This window comes from Oryzias latipes, chromosome 17 (assembly GCF_053564925.1).
Source record: "Oryzias latipes strain Hd-rR chromosome 17, Olatipes_Hd-rR_3.1".
Classification (NCBI taxonomy): Eukaryota; Metazoa; Chordata; class Actinopteri; order Beloniformes; family Adrianichthyidae; genus Oryzias; species Oryzias latipes.
In genome coordinates this window covers 25,599,655-25,614,997 of record NC_136253.1, presented here as the reverse complement: position 1 = coordinate 25,614,997, position 15,343 = coordinate 25,599,655, and the positions used below count along the sequence as shown (strand labels likewise).

Sequence of the window (15,343 nt, the reverse complement as noted above, 5' to 3'; positions counted from 1 at the left end):
CAAGAATTAAAATAAAGAAATTTAAAAACGTTATTTAAAACAGCGGCTAAATTTGACCCCATGACTTCTCCAGGGTTAACCATTAGAAGCTGAATAGTAAAGTTTTTTTCAGCCTAATGAAGTAGCAGCAATCAGTTGTTATCAGATTATTTATGGCTTTCCAACCACTGTATGGCTTTATTTGGATGTCATAAGGTAATGCTTGATTATTGTGAGGTGGGGTTTATAAAAGGATCAGTAACTCATGCATTATTTACAGTAAAGGATGTTAAAGGTGTTAGCAATGTGTTCCACTACTGCAGGAATTCAAATATTTATTTACAGCTATACTCTTACATTCCCAGTGGTGTTTTAAGTACGATTATAAAGTTTTTAACTAAAATCCAACAACCTAAATGTCTTAAAAGGCTACATTTCATGTCCATCTGAAGCCTCTTCCAAAATCTCATCTACATGGGTGTGGCCATTGGCGCTGGGCTGAGTAGCCCCGCCCTCGACCCCCCCTTTCTGCAAACTGTGTCTTGCATGACTGACACAGAGGGGAGGGGGCACAAATGACACCGACTGACAGTCTCTATTGTCAAAATTGTATCTTTAGCGATAGAGAAACGGTGAAAAGTGACATATTTCTGGTTCCAAATCGACACTTTTTGAACAATGTGCGGACTGACAACATGAATCTGTGTACCAGATCCTGCTGTTTAGTAAAATTACACACCAAAAAGAACTTTGATAAGCTAACAAATGCTTTGAATTACATTATAAGTAAAGCTACATTGAACCAGCAAGCAGCACTGACTTTGGCTCAGAACTGATTAGATGCTACATAAATGTATGACACTGGTGTAGAACTCATAGTTGCATCTATATTTTGTTTAAATAAACTATCCCATTTCTGAAGGACAGCTTAAGACTCTTATCAATGTAAACAACATTGAGTCACCTCTTTTAAAATATAAATTAATCATATACCAATACAAAGCAATATAACTGAATACTTTTTGTCTCTTTCATGTTTTATATTTTCTAATTGAGCAAAACTTTTGTACCATAATCATCAACAATTAGTGTCTGTTTTAAATATTTGATATTTTAGGCTGGAACAAGCGTGTGGACTATGAGCCCGGCACTGGGAGCAAGCAGCTTTTTCCCAAGATGCACCTGGAAACTTGTGGCGGTCCGCTGTCTGGAGTGAAAGCGATGGTGGAGTTACAGACGAATCACATCGGAAAGGGCTGTGACCGTGAAACTTACTCTGAAAAGTCTCTGCAAAAGCTGTGTGGTAAGAAAAAATGCAACTGTCTGGGAAAAAAAGTGTCCAGTGGTGTAATCTGATGACACGAAGTGCAAAAAAACCCATCCTGAATTAAAAAAATAAGAAGTATTTGTCATTTTTTATCTACCGTATAAAAAATTAAACTTCCTTTAATCCACCATTAGATTTATTCCCCATGTATGGAAAACTTTTTTTTTAAAACAGGTAATTCATCCATATAAGTAAAACAAAACAAAGAAAATGACTTTGTGTACAAATCCAAAAACACATGTTGATTATGTTATTTACTGTCTAACCTGTCATTTGAAAGAAGCATTAAACTTCTTCATAATTCACACTTGTTAAACTTTGACTCCATGTGTGGGCTTTTTGGGGTAAAGAGTTATTTTAGTAGACATTTTTACATTTGGAATATTATCATAAATGCTGTTGCTTTAGAAATGAACCATCGTCTTGGCTGAATCTCCAAGGAGACACAAAGTCTGCTCTGTGTTCTCTGACTGGCACATCCAGGTGCAGCATCAGGCAGCACGGATCTCCTTCCCGCTCCCAGCCCTTCCGCAAACTGGACAGCGTCTCTGCTCACTGACAGCGGGCGAGAAAGTGACCTCATCTACAGATTTGATGGGCACCAGGCTGCTAATGTTCCAGATCACGTGGTGCCCCAAAACCTGACGGACCAGTTTACCATAGCAACGTGGATGAAGCACGGGCCCAGTCCTGGACTGAGAGCTGAAAAGGAAACTCTTCTCTGCAGCTCTGACAAGACAGGTGAGGAAATCGCCTCCCATCTGTCCGAGGTCACAACATCAGGTGAACCGAAACGCAACACTGACACTAAGTGGGTTTTCTCCTACCGATGTCGAAAACGTAACGACTTCATCCTTTACAAAACAAAAATCCAAGAGAATAAAAGAACACGTGTAAGAATGAATTTGTGACGATGGCTTTCCAAACGTTTTTTGCTTTCCGCATGTCTGAAATGTGCCGCCTGAACTCTGTAATTAAACAAGCCATCTGCATGTCGCAAGCTTCAACAATGAACCAACAGATGGCTTATTAGCATAAGAAATTTTGAGCCTGATCCTGTCAAGTGAAGTCGTTGAAGAGTTTATTTCAGAATCTCAGGATCCTCCAAAGCCTTTTTATAGATTTTGTTAACAGGAAATAAGACAGCCAAATATTAGATTACATCATCTCTTGAGAGAGCAAATAGTGTTTTTTTAGAAAAAGTATTTGTAGAAACCAAACAAATTTGACATTTAAACTTGGTCGAACGCTTTAATCTGTTAAGGTGTTAACACATTTTTTACAAACATGCAGTGATGCATGTGTTCAATAAAAGAAAATGCTGAATGATCATTCATTAGTGCTAAAACGTGATAAACAAAGTTACCAACCAATTGTTAGCATTTTTCTCTGACCTTCCTTTCCTGATTGAAGGACAGATTCCAGTTTAGACAGCTGAGAAGAGATTCGAACAGATGCACAATATGACTGTTTCATGTCAGGTCAAACAGAACTAAACAGCAGCATGCAAATGGCAAGGTAATTCTGCAGGTGTTGATGGAAATGTACCTGAGCTGTTGCTCTTGTCTGATCACGCATTTCTTTCATCTTCCTGGTGCAGAGATGAACCGCCACCATTACTCTCTGTACGTCCACAACTGCCGCCTGGTGTTCCTGCTCAGAAGAGATTTTACGCAGATCGACACTTTCAGACCCGCCGAGTTCCACTGGAAGCTGGATCAGGTGGGAGAACTCGGAAAGAGTGTGTGCGTGCACGCATGTGTGAGGCTTGTCTGTGCTCCATCTGAGTCTGAGCAAAGATTGAGGGTGATTCCCTGCAGCAGGTGAAGGGCTTTCGTTATTTTTGTGGTGAAGGGAGAAGCTTTCCATTCTAATTACCACAGGTGCTCCATCACTTTCCTCTTCTCACACCAGGAGATAAGAAAGTGCACACACATTCGCACGTCTCCTAATAGCACTCCAGCAGCAAATCCCCCACTATCCGTCATGTATTTGTTGAGTTGCTAAACTTATTGGTAGTTTGTGTTTAAGTCCTGTGGAGAACTTTCGACAGGTAAACAGTTACATTATATGACATTGCTTCAGCTATAATAAAACAGAGACATTGTGATGCTGCACTGAGGCTTTTTCTAAATTAAACCAAAATGGTAAAGGCTATTCATAAACTTTGCTCATGTGAGCAGAACTGCAGGCAGCTTTTTCGTAAAATGATTAAACCTCCAGACTGGTACATGCTTTTTCCCTCCTCTTAAACGATGGAGGAGCAGAGCTGCTAAATATATAACTGTTAGTCACTGAGCTGGAGGCTCGACAATCCTTTGGCTAAAAGACGTTCAGTCATTCTAGCTCTGCAGGCCATCACTGAGTAGCAACAACCCCACCATAAAGAAAAAGAAAATTCAAAAGGGTTTGATAAGCCAATCAACTATCCCCCAGGGGAGGATTTGATTTATTTATTCATTTGTTTTTACAGATTTTCCTAAAAAACAAAAGAAAGAGTTTTAAAAATCTTTATGTTTATGCCTAAAATAGGTTATGTCCACCTCATCTTTATCATAAATGCAAAAGATTAGCTTCTTTTTGGGTGGAGTGCCTAAAAGGTGTCTGATGGGGGCACATTGGAAGCAAACATGTATGGCATTATTCTTTTGTTTGCATAGTTTCTATTTAAAAAAATGAATGTTATTGTTTAAGAAGATGTTCAAATGGAATGTGTTTTTACTGTTGACATTTTTTTGACTACCGTAACTCTAACCATTTACTCAATCAACATAAATCAGCAGATTCCGTCATGAAGAAAAGTGGCTTTGCATGCTTTTGCAACACTTTATGTTAGTAATGTGTGGCATATCAGTGCAAAGCCAAATGAATAACCGCCTTACCACACGTCAGAATCAACTGATACAGACTGATCGTGTAAACAGTCTAAGACAGGGGTGTCAAACTTATTTTCACCGAGGGCCACATCAGCATAGTGGCTGTCCTCAAAGGGCCAGATATAACATATACATGTAACTAAATTTAATGAAAAATAAATGTAACTACTTAATGTTAAATAACTCATTATTTATTTACTATAATTTTTTAAGTGACAATTGCAGTTGCATAGATAACATGTGTTTGCTTGTTACTCTAGCATATATCCTTTTAAATTTGATTCTGTCAGGTTAGGTTATATTGACAGTAGTGTTTAAGTCCTAATGTATCGTTGCCCAATCTGATATTTCAAGTCTGATTCCCCGAAGATAAGTGGTTTAAGAGTGACAGTATGTCAGAGAGCGAGTGGTACTTAGGTGTTGCCGGCGACATCTTCCATGTTAAAGATTCTGTCACCATCATTGCTGGTTCTGTTTTTTCTCTTCTGTGGGGGGTTTTGGTGATGCAAATGTTGCCGATATACTTGAAAACTTAAACAGAACCAAAAGCAAAGTTTGAGCTTAAATATGACGAGTCAAAAATCTAAAACAATACAGATCAAAGTAAGGGCTGTATTTTCCGCACTATAATGTGTACTTAAAAGCCTTGATATTTAAAAAAATCAAAAACAACAACAGTGCACCTCATAATCCAGGGCGCTTTATACCCTAAATGGATTGATTCTGGTTGTTGTTACAGATGTTGAATCAATTTTGAGAGAAACACGGCGCTCTGTCAAAATGTCAACCTTAACTGTCGAGTCACAAATAGGTTTGTGTGTTATTGTTAATCCACTAATGCGGTTAACGTGTAGTGGTTTTCGAACTTTTTTAAAATATTTTTTTTGTGTTACTAACAAGGGTGGGGCTTAGCGTAGCCACAATAACATTTGTTTTAGCAGTATCAGTCTGTTTTTTTCTTCATGATGCAAACAAGGTTGAGAGTTACAGGTATTGTAAATAAGCCAACACGACTAACGTGTATCATGACAAACAAGTTCTAGACTTGTGTGAATGCAGTTAAAGTCTGACTTATCTCTGACTCTCTTATCTCACTTAATGCACCTTAAAGTCCGCTGAGCCTTAAATATGACAAAAGTTTGAAAATAGACCTTTCATCGACAGTTTAGTGCAGAAAATATGGTCAGACAGGAGGACCTGTCAGTGACAATCTCCAAACCATTTTTTAAATATACTCTGATTGAGTAACAAAAGAAAAACTGTGTAAAAAACACAGCATACAGCTAAAAATAACTGAAGGAAAACCTAAACAGGTGAAAACATGCTAAAATAATATGAATAACAAAGACAACTAAACATGTAGATTGCAAACCTCCCAGTTCTGTTTGGTGATATTCACCAAAGCTCACAGAATCAGCTAAATGTGTTTCCTTCGGTTGTGCAGCCCATTCAGGTCTTTGTGTGTTCATGGTCAAAGGTAGAATAAAAAGTCTCTCCTCAGTCTGCGGTTGTTTTACCCTGTGGCCCTATGAGGAGGCAACGACAAAGAGAAGGAGATGTGAGCAGCTCACTGACACTGTTTTCTAAGCAAACAACCTGCAGCCACATTTCTGTTCCTGTCGTTTTCGCATTTGCTGCGTGTCTGGCATAATCTTCCCCTAATCTCTTTCCTACCCACTTTCATGAGGTGCAGGAGACACTTTCTGTCTTCAGTTTCTGTTAAATAAAAATTGATACAAAAGCTGAGATGTGAACCAACAGAAGGAGGAAAAGTTCCTGCTCCGCTAAAGACTACCAACACTGAAGGAGAGAAACTGTATTCAGTTTCTGCCCTTCATGAAATTCATTTAAAAAGTTGTAAGACCACTTAGCTGGAGGGAAATTGATTCAGCAGTCAGAGACTATATCTTTGAAATGGAACAGAACAATTCAAAAAGGAATGACTTTAGCGTAGAAGCATAACCCCTGTGTCTTCACAGCATGGACCAGGAGCCAAACAAACACTCAATTTTTCACCCTTAACAAAAGCTCTTGTTGGCACGTGGCATTTTGCAGCTGCAAACAGTGTTTTTCAGACATTCTCTTTGTCTTTTTTCCTTTTTCCACCGTTAGTTTCAGTGGTGAAACCATCAGTTTACCTGAAACAGTACAACAGGTTATCCATGCAGCGCATGGAAAAAAAACAACAATCTTTTGTGTTACTCAATTTCTGATTTTAATTTCCTTTTATATCTTTTTTTTAATCAGAGAATCTACAACAAATCTGAAATACAACTAATAAAAAAACCAAAAATTACTTCCTACAGCAGAGTTGGAATTATATTTCAAAAGATTATAAATCGCAATATGTATTAGGATCCTTTTAATGTGTAACTAAACCTGAACTCATGTGTTTTTGGTTCATAATAAAGCCAGAAAATCTGTTCTTGACAAAAATTGAAACTTTTATTCAGGGTTTTATTATAATAAAAGCAAAAACATAAAGCCTAGAATTAACGGGCCTTATTGTTGTTTTTGTCTCTTTAACAACACAAAAAGCCTTCTAGAATTTATTTGATCATCCTACAAATAATTTTGTACAAGTTCAAAGTTCACATACTTGTCATAAATAAAAAATAAGCAATAAAAATTGGACTTGTCCATACGTTGTTAACATTTGAGTTTAACACAGGATTTTATTTTCCTATCCTGAAATCAGCCTCCAGTGGTCATTTTAAGAACTGCAGCAATTGATATTTCTGGGTTGGCATCAAATTTTAGCCCTGAAGGTGCAGGCTTAATTTTATTACATCGTTACTTTTGGTTGGTGTCTCTTCAAAACTAACTGATCAGCTGTGAATTTCAGTTTTAGCATTACCTCCTGATGGATAATTAGGGCAACAGAAGTAGAGACTGCTGGGAGAAAAAGTGTTGTAGAAGAGAAGAAAGGAGTGTCATGGCTCCAGCATTTAGTGAGGACACTCAATGGCTTCCGTGGCAACTCCATTTAGCTTTATTGATTTTGCAATTCTCATCCCAGGAGAGGCAAGGTGGAGTGGGATGAAAGAAAGCTGACAAAGAGAGAGCGGGAAAGAAAGAAGCTTCCATTTTGGACATCGATCGACACTCTGAAGGAATGTCACATCTGGCAGAAACCTTTACTGGCGTCCAAAGCTTTAACTTATTCATGAGTCTCACACTTACGCTCACAAGATTGATGCTTATCTTTTTTTCATTCTTTTTCCGGCTCCTCTTGAGATTAAAAGATGAGCCAGTTCTTTTTTACGCACCTTATTCCCTTTCTGTGGGTCTATCAGCAAAGACTACATGTCCTTTGGATATTCAGTCGGTCAGTCCTGTTGAAGTCAAGGTGAAGTGAAGATGGAAACATGCAGCCATTAATATGTTTTGTGTTGGAACAGTTCTTCATAAACTTTATTGACGTAAGAAAATTTTCAATAGGATAAAAACGTAGAAAACATTAATTATTGACCAGGAACATTAGCAGCTCCCACCTGGTGAATGACACAGTAATATAGACCCACTCCACACTCGGCTATTGGTGAAGGGAAGGGGGGATGGGGTGTCCTACCCACAACTCAGAGGTAAATTTTTTATGGCACTTTGCGGAAACTATATCAACATATTTTTATCTGGGCTAAAAAATGAAAAGAAAAAAATTTCACAAATAGAAGACCACTGGGATTGCTTTCGCAATAACTTAAAAGATGATCGGAGTGGGTCTTTAAGATGATCAAAAGTCATATCATGTATGAATATTTAACAAACCCCACCCACTTTATTGTTTTGCTTTTTATTTCAAATAAAAGAACCAGTGCTCGATTAGCAAAGATTACTTTTTGCGTTTGCTATTAACAGATATACACTCATCTGCCTTATCTGCCTGCTGTCACCATGCCTGTTGTACCGCGGCTTGTTCTGTGCCCCGTGTTGATTAGAAGCTCCCCTTTTTTCTCAGCAGATTTATCGAATGGTTTCGACACTGGTTGTGGTGTCTGAGAGCACACTCTCCTCCCTGTTTAGAGTAGATATCAGGATATATTGAAGTGGATTTACTGAGAGCGATTTAGTTTTATCTGGAGGCCAGCAGATAAATGCTTTAGTTCAGTTTAAGGGTATTTGTGTACATCAGTGGAGAAAATGAACTTGCCGTATATCTCAGTTTGTTTTTATGGGAAAAATAAAAGCGCTGTCAGAAGAATAAAAGAAGAAATCCCATACTCGTTTATTAATGTTCTTCAAAAATATCTTAGATTTCTCTTCTTTTTTGTTAAAAAAAAAGTTTTTTATTTGTATTCTGATATTTATTCTCTTTGCCGTTTTGATTTTATTTGAAGTGAACCAAGCATCCCAGTCTCAAGTCTGTCAGGATGCTTTAATGACTGACTTGCACATTTCCACTCACCTGCTGGAAGACATCATAGAAAGAATGGGTTGCGTTTTGCCTGCAGTATGTGCATCCCCAATGTGTTCACTGCATTTCTAGAAAATATTTTGTCTGATCCTTTTAATCAAGAACTCATCTGGACTTTGCTTTTAGTGTTTGTGCTATTCTTTCTATTTAGAGTGACAGCATCCTAAAAAAAACGTAAAAATCTTTAAATGGAGTGACTGGGGGATGAGGAATATCGGTTCATTTGGACTCATAGAATCCTGTGTGGACCATCTGCACATTTAACAGACACAGCAAGGCACTGCATTTTCTACTATTTACCCTAATGTAGCTAAAATTAAAACCGAAGAAAACTTGAACTTTATTAATTTCTCACTTTTACAGGAAGTCTATTTGGAAATGCTTCCACTGTGCCAGGATGAAAATGTTTCACAATAAAAAGCTTATAAATATTTTGTTATTTTAAGAGTCAATGTAACCCTTGTGCTATCCTAGCCACTTTAACATTGGGAGATGGGTCATCTAGACCCACTAGACAGTGCACTGAACCTTTTTTCTTCAATGATTTGTGAACCTCACTGGTGTCCATGGATTACATGAAATCTTTCCACCTTTATCCACCTTTGTCATGGTAGGGAGAAGACGTCAATGCAAGGGTGGGGTCATCTAAGATGGCACAAGGGTTAAAAGCATGCACAACAAAAATCTGAACTTTCATGTCTCTGTAAATGGTTTTAATCATTGTCTATATGTGCTAGGCCACTTTACTTATCATGTACATGTTACATGTAAATCTGTGAAACACGCATACATCTCTTCATTGGAATCCAAACCTGTATAAATAGCTTTCATGATTTGGTTTGATTCAATACTGATTATTTTATTCAAATTCTTCTTCTAAAAACGATTTTCTTTCTGTTTTTAATCAACAACTTTCACATAACTTGCACTAATTTGAATTAAGTCAAAAACTAACAAAAAAATCAATTTCTGCCTCAAATACACAAAAACTGGCAACAGAGCAGGACTTTCTAATCCTGCCTGTTTTCCAGCTCTCCATACACATATTGTTGCTGATTACCGGCTCAGGTGAGTATTTTGGGACTTTCCTGTTTAAATAAAGGTTTAAAAAAAAGGTCAGTCAGAATGAGGATGCACCTGAGTCCACTAATCAGCAGAAAGTAGAGCAGAGAGGTCTGGAAAACAGGCAGGGTGGTAGAGCTAAAGGACCAGGATTAGGTAGCCCTTCATTAGAGGGTACAAGGATTTTATTCATCGCTTCTTATACGAAAAGACACATTTTAACCAGCAAATTAACTATGGTTATTGCTTTGCATCACAGTCCAAAAGGGGAAAATTGTACCTGCTGTCTGTTATTCCACGATGGTCCTCAGCTTGACCGACACACAGGATCTGCTGTTTTATTTATCCCAAAATGCAGAAGCTGCTCACTTTAAGGACGGCTTTATTGACTTCTCTGCTCCAATAAAAAATATGCAAAATAATTGTGTCGTACAAATGTGTGCTGTTATTGCACACCTACTGGGATTTCTTCAAATGGACAATAATTCATATTTTAGTTTGTGATTCTTTTGATTACAGCTCAAAGACCCACACTGAAAATTAGTTTTCTGTGTTTTTAACATAGAATTTATCTCACGATGAAAGACATATATAAAAAAGATTAAGCTTAAAATTCCGTTTACGATTTCTTTGTTTTATTTGTTGAGAATCAGTTCCATGGACGTCTTCGTTTTCCTTGTCCAGTGCTTCTCAATTATTTTTTGCAAGGCCCCCCTAGGAAAAAGAAAAACGGCAAAATCATACTGATACACTAGGAATACCTTTACAATAGACCAAAAGATGATTGGAGTGGGACAAGATCAAGATCAGTCTGAGCTGCCATCTCACCCATCAGAGACTTCCAGGTGCCCCTGCTTCTTAGAGAGAACTCCACAGATCAACACCGCATGGTGGAGGAATGCAGTGGATACCAGACACTTGCAGAACTACTGATGGAGACAAAGTCTGTCCAACTAGGAATTCAGATGAGGCTGCAGAGATGTCTGAGATCTAAAACGACACTTGTGCCTAAGGGATCTCTGGATTCACAGTTACATTTTTGGGGATCTTTCCATACTTTCTTTGAATGGGAAGAAGACTTTCTATCAGTTTTCACTTTAATGTCTTTGACCAAGGTCAATCTGTTGACAATAGTTGGATTTTTTGGCATACAATCTAAATCCCTTGATAATACCCAATTTTAGCAAAGGAGTAGTCGCCTTTCAGTAGATAGATGCACATTTCTGCAGACATAAATTACTCGCATGCTGATTCTGGCAGGAAAATTTCAGAAAAATTAAGAATGTAAGATTTGCATACATAATACTATCTTTCTACCGAACTACACAAATTATTGCATTGTTAGTCCTTTGGTTTTGAGAAATTCTGATATAATAATGTTCTTAATAAAATATAGTATCCAGCAAAGGAAATATACTCATGAAAACATTTGGGATGTCAGTTTAAGAGAAGAAGCTGTTCTTTAACACAGAGGATTCGTTCTAAGTCTTTGCTGGAAGGTTTTGTCAATAATGAGACATTAAAGTGTTTTATATTTAATTGATCCATTTTCATTGTTATTCATTTTTTATTTTTAGTGCTTGAATACATTTCCTTAAGTGGGTGAACCCATAATTAAACCAGTTTGAAATAAAAAATAAAAAAAGGATTTGTTAGTCTGCTTTTTTTTCTTTGCACTTGTTCCTCTGACATTATGGTTTTTCACCAATCAGGAGTGAGCTGAGGCAAGACATGCAGAGAGGAGGGTAAAGATGAGTAAACAAGAGAGGAGGAAGCTGGAGTGGTTGATGATGTGGAGGTGGAGATAGCAGGGGAAGGGAAACTGAAGAAATTAGACCAGACAACAAAGCAGAGAACAGGACAGAGAAGAAGAGGAGGAAATGAGGGCACGGATGCCTTAAGGCAAAGCCACATTTCATCAAATTACTAAATAATTCTGAATTCAAAGAAAATGGAGAGCTTGCACATCTAGATCTTCTCTTTTTTGTCATGTAGGCCACGACTGAAGTGTGATGCTTTGATTGCCTTGTTTCTGTTTCACATGTGTTGTAAGCATCTTTCCTCCAGTGCGCCTGACAGTTGTAATGTGTTTTCAGCATACACTGAACAAAGAAGTCTCTGTCGACACTGCTGACATGTCATATATCCTACACACAGTCAAGGGGGATGACAGTGTAAGCCAGTAGTTTTAATCAAAACGGAAAAACTGTTGAATACTTGAGAGGACGTCAGAAAAAAAAAATCATAAAACGATGTTTTTTCTAGTTTAAAGAAAGCCATTTCTTGTCCCAAACCTCCTCCCGTGAGTTGTGTCTCCAAGCAGCAGCAGGACGTCCTCATTATTTCGCTTATGTCAGCTGATAGAAAAAGCTCTAACGCCATCTGTAAACCAAGGCGCTGTTGCATTTTGATCCATTCCACCCTATTAAGTCTAAATCTTTGGTTATAAACCAAAAAAAAAACAATATAAGAATGAGTTGTGCTTGTTAGTTACTGAGATAATGCAGTGTTGAACTGTTTGTAGGGCAGAAATTAACAATTCTGTCTCTGGCTTTGTCATTTTCCGGGACTTTTGGGCTCTTGAGCTCTTCTCTCTTTTATGCTGATATATAGGATGTAATACCGGCCTCATAAATACTCTGTGGCAGATTCCCACCAGATGAAGAACCTTATCTCTGGTGTTTTATTCTTAGCAATAAAACTTCGCTGCTGCATAGTAGTATACAAAAGAAATGGAATCTGACTCAAAAAATTTAAAAACCCACTCCAAGGAAAATTATGTTTTTGTTTTTTTTAACATGTTCTTGCTGCCTTTTTCTCATGATGAGGACATGTAAAAAAGAGTTTAAGATTAAAAACTGCATTTATTCAAATCCTGATGAATCAGCAGCAGATGAAAAATCTATCTTTTGTGAGGCAGCAAGTGAAATGGAGTAGGACTTTAAGTCACTCACATCTCCATGGCCAAGCTTCGTCATTGATGGAGACATAAAAATTAAGATTTTGAGGCATGAGTAATGAATTACATACATTTTACAATATTTTGTATTATTTTGTTCAATTTACATTTTCAAGTTCTGCAAATATGGGACATCAACATTACATCACCAATGCTATAAATGTGGGGTTTTTTTCAGTCTTTGCTTTTATCACTTGAGGCTTCTTTTCAAAGAATCTCAATTTTGCTGGAAGTCTGCATAGATCATACCATTTCAAAATAAGAAATTTTATCTTTTTGTCTATTTCCCACTTTCTGCACTAAAATCCTTGCTGTGGCAATGCTGGCAATGTAAGCTTTAGAGATAAAAAAATCTATACAAATAAGTACAACTTTTGTTTCATATGTTCCAGCCTATTTGTGTCTTTATAAATACATCTAATAAATTGGATTACGTCATTCAACAGAAGTTTTATTGTGCCACCCATCAAGCTAAAGAATTACTAAGGTCACTTCACAGAATGAATTCGTTTTTACTTTTCTGGAAGCAAGTTCTGGTGGTTGTAAACACTAGCACAGTGAATAACGGTAAAAAAATATTAGCAGAGTTTGTGAATAAAGAAAAGCGTCTGTATAGATATGGTCTTTATTAAACGACTGCTCTGACGACTGTGTTCATCCCAAGCTGCCTGCCTGGAGCTGGCTAATCAGTGTTCAGCACTCATTGTCTCTTTGTCCCTCTACAAAGCAGAAAATAATTTCAACCTCCCACTTATTCATGCATTTTTAGACGAGCCGCGTGTGTTCAAACATGCCTCAGCAGCAGAAGAGAAAGGACTACAGATCATATCTGCTAATGATGTGCGCGTCCGTATGCACATGTGTACATGGTATCCCCGCACAATTTCTGTTGTTAATGCTCCTTAATTCCAGTAAGCATGTCTACAGATACATTTTGGTACTTTATGGACAAAGTTGATCAAATTTTCTCTTCCTTTTCTCGCCTCGAAGCTCTTCTTCCTGACATTTTGATTGATCCCTTTGTGCTGTCATATTTATGCCATAAATTATTGATTGCGTGTGCTCTGAAGGTTCCTAGAATGGATTTGCAGGCAATGTGGTTACCTTTGCAATTGTTCCAAGACTAGCATATAAACTAAAAGACATCATTTGTCGCTCTGGCTCTTTCAGAAGCTCCGTCATACAGTTATTATTTTTCAAAGATGAGGAAGAAAAAGATGAACTGCATGAAAAATAGATTAAAGAGAAACTCTCTTTGTTACTGTCATATATTTCATCCGCAAGAACTTGAGTTTCTCTTGAGATGTAGCATTTGATCATTGCCATGATTATTATTATTTTATTTTTAACCAGCTTGCACCATGGCTGTTTAGAAGACTGCCATGAAAGCATACAATTAAGACTAAAAATTCCACCTTAACTGTGCCATTATTCTTTAATTTGAAGGTTTGTTACTGGATTTAGGTCTGATATTTAATTTATCAAAGACAACTTTTGTTGGCTCACCAAAAAATGTTTACTAAAGGTACAAAACAAGTTAAAAAAAGGGACTTGTTTGCTCATAGATGTATTTTTCTAATTTCTCCTGCTTTCCAAATGTATGTAAGGTTACGGTTGGCTGCACTTTGCATGTCTTTTAAGACAATATGCATTGCAACTATGAAGTTTTACACTGACGTGCATCTCCAGAATTATTTTTCTATCTGTTTTCTGGTGAAGTTAGAGAATATAATGGCTGGGTTTAGAAAATTAATTATTCTAGTTTAATTAAGCTTCACTTAGAAAAAACTAAATCAATTTTTCTAAATCTATCAAGCAATTTTGATTTGAAAGCAATTTCTTGGGAGGATTTGAGGCAAAAATACATTTTCTGTTGGGTTTTTAATGTAGGATTGATTAACTTTTATTGAAAAGGTGTCATATTTTTTAGTTTTAATTAATAGTTAACTAAAAACTATTTTCATGGCCAAACAACATTGATTTTTGGATAGAATTGGATAAATTGGATAAACTGCAAATCCGTGAGATAAAAACCAACCTTCACGGGTTAAAAACAAAAAAGCCCCAGCAGAATGTTTAATACATGTTTTGTGAGACGTGCGACCACAGCTGTCTATGTGAGTCTTTCCTAAACAGCTCATTAGTTAGAAACCTCATTAGCTGTCTAACGACATGGAGCGTACGATCCAGGAGTGACAAGAGGGCTAAATGACACTGTCATTCACTGAAGGTAGACAGACGAGGAGGGAACACTGAAGGATGCACTTTCAATTTTAACCACACGATTGGAATGTAAACATCATCTTTAGCAGCCTGTAAACATAAACACCCAATAACACTTTCAAAAAATATTTAGTTCCATGGGAAGTGTTTTCAAGATGTTCTATATTGGAGTAAGACACTTTTTTATGTGAATGCAGATCAACTTCTGACTCATAGGGTGGAAGCCTGATGTTGATTTTTCTTCCTGCTTTGCAGATCTGTGACAAGGAGTGGCACTATTATGTAATCAATGTGGAATTTCCTGCGGTGACTCTTTTTGTGGATGGCGTGACCTATGAGCCCTACCTGGTGACGGATGACTGGCCGATCCATGCCTCAAAGATTGATACACAGCTGACTGTAGGCGCCTGCTGGCAAGGTCAGTGCCAGCTTGTGATGGCTTTTTTTTTTCTGGAAGCAGAATCCATAGATCAAATAGGATCAAATAAGACATGAAACTCCAG

At 37.3% G+C, this 15,343-nt stretch overlaps 1 protein-coding gene across 1 annotated transcript in view; it reads left to right on the top strand.

Annotated features, from left to right (window-relative positions):
* LOC101166581 (calsyntenin-2) overlaps nt 1–15,343 on the top strand; it is a 141,477-nt gene that overhangs the window by 110,059 nt on the left and 16,075 nt on the right. Inside the window, exons 7-10 of the mRNA XM_011486645.4 lie at nt 1,097–1,282; nt 1,790–2,047; nt 2,907–3,028; nt 15,096–15,258. Of these exons, the coding sequence (XP_011484947.2) occupies nt 1,097–1,282; nt 1,790–2,047; nt 2,907–3,028; nt 15,096–15,258 (729 nt within the window). The remainder of the gene's footprint in view (nt 1–1,096; nt 1,283–1,789; nt 2,048–2,906; nt 3,029–15,095; nt 15,259–15,343) is intronic.